This window comes from Puntigrus tetrazona, chromosome 7 (assembly GCF_018831695.1).
Source record: "Puntigrus tetrazona isolate hp1 chromosome 7, ASM1883169v1, whole genome shotgun sequence".
In the NCBI taxonomy this organism is placed as follows: Eukaryota; Metazoa; Chordata; class Actinopteri; order Cypriniformes; family Cyprinidae; genus Puntigrus; species Puntigrus tetrazona.
Genome location: NC_056705.1, coordinates 35,441,353 through 35,450,475, shown reverse-complemented (window position 1 = coordinate 35,450,475; position 9,123 = coordinate 35,441,353). Strand labels below are relative to the sequence as shown.

At 41.3% G+C, this 9,123-nt stretch overlaps 1 protein-coding gene across 1 annotated transcript; it reads left to right on the top strand.

The window, feature by feature from the left end:
* The first annotated feature begins 409 nt into the window (after positions 1 to 409).
* jph3a (junctophilin 3a) lies at positions 410 to 8,840 on the top strand. Its single transcript, XM_043243068.1, has 5 exons — positions 410 to 1,663; positions 3,628 to 4,390; positions 4,500 to 4,624; positions 5,244 to 6,556; positions 7,205 to 8,840. Exons 1-5 carry the CDS (start codon positions 1,282 to 1,284, stop codon positions 7,283 to 7,285), a joined length of 2,664 nt encoding a protein of 887 aa, XP_043099003.1. The 5' UTR covers positions 410 to 1,281; the 3' UTR covers positions 7,286 to 8,840.
* Positions 8,841 to 9,123: the final 283 nt, after the last annotated feature.

Here is a 9,123-nt window from a genome sequence, read left to right as displayed (position 1 = left end):
CTTTTATTTTGCGTTCCTACAGTTATGTCAGTTGGCGGGTTCATTCAGCTTTCCCGTTATTTTATATTAAATGTAAAACATATAAATAAAAATTTAAATAACACTCTTGCTTTAGCTTCTCTTTAACTTGATGATGTGCGTTGAGCATGTTTCAAAAGAACATATTTATGCAAATAGCATTTCGCTGGCTGTCGCATATTAAATCCCATGAATCTATAATATATTTGCACGTCTAATCTGATATTTCTGTCAAATAACATGATGCTGTCACGCAGATATAATTAGAGGGTATCTTAAGGGAAATTGGTAATTAGGAAAGCCATTGTATGCATATGACTTTCTTAGCCTCTATCCCTTTAAGAACAACAAGGAGAGCATGAGTGGGGGAGGGGAATGGGTTGGGGTGGAACAGTCCTGTAATGAGCATATTCTAGAGACACTCAGCATCATATGGCTTCAGACCATCATGGATACCCACCTTTAAATATGCACGTAAACACGAAGGAGGAGAGGACCAAAGAGCAGGACTAAACCGATTTTCGACGCTTTAAACCAGTCTTCCAGCAAAGAAGCTTCACCTCTACACCACAGCAGGAGCGCAGAAGGGAAAGAGAGAGCGAGGGAGAGCAGCATTAGGAAAAATGCTGTGCCAGATTGATCTCATTTAACACATAAGCGAGGAAATACCGTCATTTTATTTGGAAAACATGATCTAGAGGGAGGCCTAAACACCATCCGTGCTTTGAGGCTATGGATGCTGTCCTGCGTTTCTGCATTTTTGTGAGCCGGAGCGGTACGTTCGGGGGCCGTGTAATGTCTGATTGAGTGTATCAATGCTGCTGCTGTGTGGATCTCTTTGGCTGTGGAAAAAAACTAGGCCTTGTTTGCCTGCTGGTCTCCACGCAGGGAACGCGGAACGCGGCTGTGTGCCTCAGCCTGTCGGGACCGTGCAGAGAGGAAGGGAGAAGCTCGTCGTCTGCATGCCCGTTGGAAGTAGCATGCACAATAAAGACATCCATTACCAAAGGCCATGCACAAACAGGCAGGAGCTATAACACCAGGACGGTAGCCTGGTAGATTCTTCTTCACCCCCTTTAAATCGTCTGGACTTAAAAGCACTGTTTTTTTCTTCTTCTATACGTTCAAAATCTACTTGAAGGATGGGAGGAATATTGCTGTAACACTTCCTGTCCGATTGATCGCGGTCTTCCTTTTTTGCTTGCCAATTGCAATTTTTTTTCCACTTGACATTCTAAAGATTTGCCAAAACCTGTTTCATGCATGTCCACTGGAGGCAGGTTTGACTTTGATGATGGGGGGTCGTACTGTGGAGGGTGGGAACAGGGCAAGGCGCACGGCCGAGGGGTCTGCACGGGTCCCCAGGGCCAGGGGGAGTACGCGGGGGCCTGGAGCCACGGATTCGAAGTTCTCGGAGTTTACACTTGGCCCAGCGGGAACAGTTACAAAGGGACCTGGGCACAGGGCAAGAGGCATGGCATTGGCGTGGAGAGCAAAGGGAGGTGGGAGTACAAGGGGGAATGGACACAAGGGTTCAAAGGCAGGTATGGGAAGTTGGAAAGCACTAGCAGCGGTTCCCGTTATGAAGGCACCTGGAGCAACGGCTTACAGGATGGATACGGCTCAGAGACCTATTCGGACGGAGGTCAGATTATAAAAGTATTTGCTATGCACTTGTAGCAGTTAAATCACTAACTAACCGTGTTAAATGAATAGGCCTATCTGCTTTTAAAATAGTTTCTGTATCTTTGGGAAGTTGTTCTCTTGAGCCTGTGCTTCCAGTCGAGCCGACAGTATTTTGGCACACATTCATCTTCTATTAGGTAGAAGCTAGATTAATCTGGCAGACGCCTGAAACAAAACCAGTGGAAAACCGCTCATCTTTGCTGCTTATGTGATCTGTAAATTGACAAGAAACAGCACTCGCATAGCGGTCGGAGAAAACAGCCTATTAAATAGCAGAAAAGTGTTTTAAAAGAAACTCTGCTTCGACTTATATAACACACACTGTAGACTAACAGGGAGCCTGCTTGGCTCCGGAGAAGTTATGAAACGTATTTTAGATTTGCAGAATAAAATAGCAAAATAATCATTAAAACGTGCTCGACAGCATGCGCTTTTAAAGCTGAAAAATTCCCCGTATGAACTAATTTACCACGCGTATTTGAAGCGCAGACGCCTCTGTACAGTAAATTACCATGGTAACCGACCGACAGCAGGTCATTATGTCACCAGAGACTCTTCGCCGTGCGCGCTGATTGGCTGTTTCACATTCTTGTGTAATCCGCTTCCTGACGTGTTACTGAGATTAATGCGGAAAATAGTGCGATTTGGGCATGATTCATGACACTAGAACTCGTTATCCGGGAAACAGAAATGAACGTTTGCGTTCGCAGCGCACGACAAGACGTCCCCTTTTAGTTTGGGTCCGAATTAAATCCAAAGCGTAACGCGATGGACACGTATTCAGCAGATGACCATTTCGCTCGTAAAAGGAACTTTAATGTTTAGCAGAAACACTTAACAATAGCGAGATAGCGTCTGTCAAACGCTTCAGCACCCTGGACAGTTACTATCGCCACGCAGCAACTGTTACATTTCAAACAACATAAAGCTTCGCATTTATTCGAAAACGTGACCTCGCCTTTTCTCGAACGGTCCAAATTAATTGAAACAGAAATGTGAATAGTGTGTAGTCACTCTTGCATTTACTCGCCTCTTACATTTACTTGCATTTTTTATTACTTAATGTGTTTCAAAAGCGGCGACTTTAGAATTAATATCTCTTTGAAAGCTTTTTAATACAGAACATTATATGAAATTAGTATTTATTTAATGCACCTTATTTAAGATGCATAAACGACTCTCACGTGACGCCGAGTGACATTATTTTAAAAGACTAATAGTGAGCTCTTTAATGGCTTCATTACACAGCAAGGTTAAGAGTGAAAATTAACAAATGTGAATAGCTGCAATATGCAAATATGGCAGTATTAGGGTCCATATTGGAAACTATGCTACAATGAAGAAATGCAACAAATTGTATAATATTCCTATTCATTTTTGTCACTTTTGGCATTTAATAAAACAATTTTTAGATTTTCAGTAAATGCACAGTGTTTAACTTTGAGCTATAGGCCTAATACAGGCACAAAATGAATTCCCATTATCCATTCCATTTGTGGTTCTAGCCTATCTGATAATAGATTTATAAATCTCATATTTATTCATAATTATGGAAGGACATTTCTGCCACTGAATAAAAACATTTTTAAAAAGTTTATTGCAACTTTTTATCTCACAGTTCTGACTTTTTTTCCGAATTATGTAAAACAAACTCGCAGTTCTGACCTATTTTCTCGGAATTCTAAGATATAAACTCGAAATTGCGAGTTAGAAGAGTTATAATGAGTTATAATGTCAGAATTGAGAGAAATAAAGTCTGAGAACATATTGTTTTTTTCACATGTTTCATAGTGATGTTTGTCTGTTGTCATGTAGTGTATTGGAAATAAATTAATTTTAAAGGGCCTTTTATCCCTATTGTACAATTCACCTAAATAATGATATAATGATATGAACTTTTCTCTATGCCTGTTCCTCTCATAGGCACATACCAGGGCCAGTGGTTGAGCGGTATGCGTCATGGCTATGGAGTGCGACAGAGTGTGCCTTATGGCATGGCAGCCATCATCTTCTCCCCTATGTGCACCTCCATAAACTCCCTGCGATCCGATCACAGTGAAGGAGCCCCAACTCCAGAAGATGGCTCTGGAGTCAGTGGGGTATCTGGCAGCCCAGTGGGGCGTAGTGGCTTTGTACTTTGTGCTCAGAGTGAAACAGACAGGCACAGGAAGAGGAAAGGCCGCTTTCGACAGTCCATTCTGAGTGGTTTGAAGCTGCGGAGGTCTGAATCCAAGAGCTCTCTGGCCAGCCAGTTAAGCAAGCAGAGTTCCTTCTGCAGCGAGGCAGGTATGAGCACAGTCAGCTCAGCCGCCTCAGACATCAACTCCAATGTCAGCTTAGGTGAAGCGGAGGCAGGGGGCAGCGTGGATGCCACTGTCACCGAAACATATGCTGGTGAATGGAGGAATGACATGCGATCGGGGTGGGGTGTAAGTCATCGCTCTGATGGTCTTCACTATGAAGGTGAGTGGTTTGGAAACAAGCGGCACGGCTACGGCTGCACCACTTTTCCAGATGGAACCAAGGAAGAGGGCAAATACAAGCAGAATGTTCTGGTGAGTGGAAAGCGGAAAAACCTAATACCGCTCCGTACCAGCAAAATCCGTGAAAAGGTGGATCGTGCTGTGGAAGCTGCGGAGAAAGCTGCAGACATAGCCAAGCAGAAAGCTGAGATTGCATTGTCTAGGTAAGATATACAACTGAATAAAACCCAATATCAGCTTACATATGTGTAAAAAAATGGAGGAAAGGATGACTAATATCAAAGGAGAACCAATCTTTCTTACTTTTTTCAGGATGAGCCATGCTAGAGGAAAGGCGGAGGCTGCAGAAGGAGTCGCACAGAGAGCCCTGGAGGAGTGTCGTCTAGCCAGGGCTATAGCCAAAGAACTTTCCCCCTCTTTCCATCACTATGGGAATGGTCAGTGAAAAAAATTATATTTATACTTAATGTTGTAAATAATAACATACTTTCCCCGAAGCACTACTCTGTATCTGTAAAGCATATCCACATTTTTCTCAACGTGGAAATAAGCCTGTGGTTGAGCTTTCTGGTTCATCAGCCAGTATAGGTAAATATATAACAATGTGCAGTAAGTGGTAAAACTGTTAGCACTACACAAAAATGTAAATTATGTCATCATTTACTCACCCTTGAGTAGTCCCAAAATTGTATGAATTTCAGAAAGGAAGATATTTTTAAAAAAGTTTGTAACCAGGCAAACTTTTGGGTCACCACTGACTTTCCATAGTATTTATATTTTCAACAAAGTCAGCGGCGACCAAAACAGCCTGGTTAATATGCAATTTTTTCAATAATAAGCAGCAAAAAAGCTAAAAATAGCTGGACTGGAAGCTAGACCCATAGAATGAACAAAAGCGGCATCATGGAAAAGGTGAATAAGAATGGAACTGTTGTGTGCTAAACTGTATATTTGCCCAACATCAGCAACAACCAAGTCTTCTTCCATCATTGATTATAATGTTATTTTATAATTTGTCACTTAACTTGACCATGTCTTAATATTTCTGATTACTAGGACTAGAGTGCCAGAGACCAAAGCATCAGGACAGGAAAGAGAAAGACCTGGAGGTGGTCTCGACTGGTACAGACAGCCCTGAGCTCTGCACACCAGACACAACACCCCCAGCCCAGACGCCTGACCTGAGCCCAGTTCTAAGCAGCCCCTCATCACCTCCCTGCAGCCCACCTACTCATCGCACTAGGAATTCTTGTTTCATGCGACAGAGCGCTGTGGATGAACAAGGAGGGGCTGAGATTCAGGTTCTAGTAGAAGGTAGAGGCATGGAAAGCATGAGAAGTGGGGCCAACAGTTGGACAGCTGAGATGTATCCTCACAGAAGAGGAAGCAAAGGGGAGAGCAGTCGCTCCACAACTCCATCTTTGCTGGAAGAGGAGATCGGTCACGTTAATGGACATGAGAATTCCACAACTCATCACCCATGGGAGAACGGCTCCTCCAATCACAAGCCCATTGAGCATATGGCCCCTGAGAAGGTGTGGGATCAAATGTCCTCCAATCAAAAGCCCTGGAAGCATGTTTCCTTAAATCAAAAATCCAGGGAACATACAATTTCCAGGGAACGAGAACGGGAGCATAAACCGTCCAATCACAAATCTGTTGATTGTGACTCTTCCAAGTTCAAACCACAGGTGCACATATATTCCAATCACAAGTCAGCAGGTCATAATTTGTCCAATCACAAGACCAATGAGCATGCTTCCTCCAATCACAAACCAAAGGAGTTTATTTCTGCACATGAAAAACCACACGTTTCTTACCATTATAACCCCCAAGAGCATGTTTCTTCCTATCACAAACAACATGAGCATGTCCACTCCAACCACAAGCCAAGAAAGTCCTTTACCAATCATTCCATTGGTGAGTCTAGCTTGAATGCATACCAGCTGTCAGACCGTGGAGCCAACAACTCCACTCTGGAATGGACTGTTGAAAACAATTCCCAGTGGATCTCTTCCCATTCACATCTGCAGGAGAAAGAAGGGGAAAATGATTATCGGGTTGAAATGAGGTTCCAGCCCCTAGACTCCGTTTCCCATCAGAACTTTGGCTCTGGCATGAAATGCTCGGGTCTCCAAGGGCACAATTTGCAGAGACTACGTCAGCGAAACCATGAAGGCAAAGAATGGGGTCTTGCAGACAGGGAGGGGTCCATGGACTCTGTGCAGATGCTTGACACCTTGAATGTTGGGGTTGACGTGGAGGAATGGCCTTTGCACAGGGACATTACTCTTTCACCCCCTTTAACGTCTTCTCTGGAACCACTGGAACAAGAAGGAGAGCATCTGAACCTGATGAAGACAAACTCAGTAAGTAAACAGTGTGATGGCCTTTGGTACTAAAAGATGATTATGCTACCGTTTAATGGAGCATCATATTTTTGGTTCTGGTAGAAAAATCATAAAATCCAATTCCACATAAAGAAACTGATTTCTAACAACATAGTTTTAACCTTTGTAGACAAACTAACATGAGCTCTGAGGTTCTATAGTTTGATATATGATGATACATGCTTAGAAGCTGCAAGGCAATGTAATTAAAATTGTGTTTAATACAGTAGTACACTGGGTGTAGAACTACACTACCCATAATTCAAAAGAGTGCTCCCCCATTCAGAGAATTTATGCTCAAAATGCACTCAAAAGTGAGCGCTCATTCCCATAAAATTGTATTTTTGTATTTAAGAGTTTACTTTGGATTTTGTATTTAAGAGTTTTCTATTGTTTCTGGTTAGGCTCCCTCATTTGCACTACTTAGGGCTCTACGTGCTGTGTAAAATACTACTTTATGTATATTGCACTTGGAAATATTAGGAAAGAGCGCAAAGTATCTAATAAGGATCTGTAAACTGATCCTGTTACATTTAGTGGAATGAAGACATATTAATATAATACTTTTTAATGGTTTAAATGTGCAATACAGTGTTTTTAATATGATATTTTGCTGTCTTTCTGCAGGGCTCCAGCTCTGTCCTGGTGGTCATGGTGATATTACTCAACATTGGTGTAGCCATTTTGTTCATTCATTTCTTTATTTAATCATATGGCCTATAGAATGTCAATAACAGCATTGATCATCATCAAGAGTAAGATATGCACACAATGCACACTTAGCACCACTTCTTAATATAAGGAACCCAAAAATCACAGTAGTAAATGTCTGTGTAAGTTGGGCAAGTCCATGTAAATTGTAATCTTCTTTTATGGTTCAATTTATTATATAATTCCATTATAATCCATTAGTTAACTTTGCTTACTTTTTCCTCCATTCATAATAAAGGTCCATTTACAATATTCTGTAGAAATGAAGTATTACACATGTTTAGGTTTTTTAATATACAACCTGTCTGATATGTTTTACCACGTATTTAACAGTTACAAAAGATTATTTCACACTTATTTGTTTTCCTTTCAAATGCACATAGGGCAATTATTGAGTAACGAGACTCTGAAGATTAATGTGCAAAGACGGTCTTGTGGTTTTATGTACTATGATATAGTTGATGTAAGGTGCGATTCACACTTATATATATATATATATATATATATATATATATATATATATATATATATATATATATATATATATATATATATATATACCCTCCCCTCCCCATCCCCCACTGTATTCCAGGGTATAGCCCTATATGATCGCTGCAGACGCTCATTATATCATCCATAGAAATCAACCCTCTCATCTACATACCCAGATCCAACTCACCTATAAGTCTGTGGTAACAGCTATCTTAAAGGGCTTCATCATAGTGCATTCCCATTAAACTCACGCCATCTGAATCAGACAAGCCTGCAGAATTCTTCCCACGCCTCACCGAATTTCAGCACAATCCAGTCGTGTAGTTCATTTTGACTCACATTCGCCACTGAAACACTGCTATGCCAAACTCACTACTGAAGAACCTTCTGTGTTTTCTTGTACACCACATGATGTTACATCCGCTATGGGACATAAAAGTACAACAGAGGTGCAGCAGTGGCTGAGTATTCTGGCTCATACTCAATAAAGTTTGAGACTGTTACCTTATGACCACTGCTTTCAATATATATTATTCTATATTACTGAACAGTTAACATATTTTAACAAGTTTGCAAGATATCATTGATATGCTGAGTGCCTTTTTTAATTGAGAAACCATCCCAGCGAGCAGGTTATGTACTGATGACCGCTCATACAGAGGTCACGTGAAATGGTTTGTCTCTCTCCCACCCCACCTTTGAACAAATCAAGTTGGCTTAAGAACTGAGCCTAAGCCTGTGGAGATTTTTACAGCATGTTTGTTAGCCTGTTCTCTTCTGCTGTTACTCTGTGTGATTTTCTGCCTGTCTCTCTGTCCAGCAACTTAGATAACAATTGGGACTGAAAGCAGTGTAAAAATACCAGCTTATGTTTCTCAGTGGGACCTGACTGACATTATCTAAATTAATGAATGATAAACTGCTATTGTATATTTTATACTACTCATCCAGTGATATCATGTTGTGAGATCATTGCATGCCTAAGCATGCCCTTTCTTACGCAATGATTTATGAGATTGTTTCCAAGTTATGTGGAAAATTAATAAAACGTTTGAGGTTATGTTGTGACTTATGGTTGTCGAAGAAAACATTCGCATACACACACTCGCGCGCGCACACGTCTTGTCAGCTATCCTTGCAGGGACTCAAAAAAACAAATTTTGTATGATTTATTAGCTTCAATTTAACCTCAATTTAGGTCCACACCATGACATGAGTCCCCATGAGTCTGTGTGTATTCAAGTCCCCACAGCCACACACACACACACACACACACACACACACACACACACACACTACAATCAAACAAATAAACGCAGTGTTGCATTTTTATATCAATGAAA

Bases quoted from the DNA above. Each gene is read 5' to 3' on its own strand.
- jph3a (XM_043243068.1), top strand. From the start codon at position 1,282: ATGTCCACTGGAGGCAGGTTTGACTTTGATGATGGGGGGTCGTACTGT. The intron at 4,625-5,243 runs GTCAGTGAAAAA...TCTGATTACTAG, and splicing joins TTTCCATCACTATGGGAATG to GACTAGAGTGCCAGAGACCA. The intron at 6,557-7,204 runs GTAAGTAAACAG...GTCTTTCTGCAG, and splicing joins ACCTGATGAAGACAAACTCA to GGCTCCAGCTCTGTCCTGGT.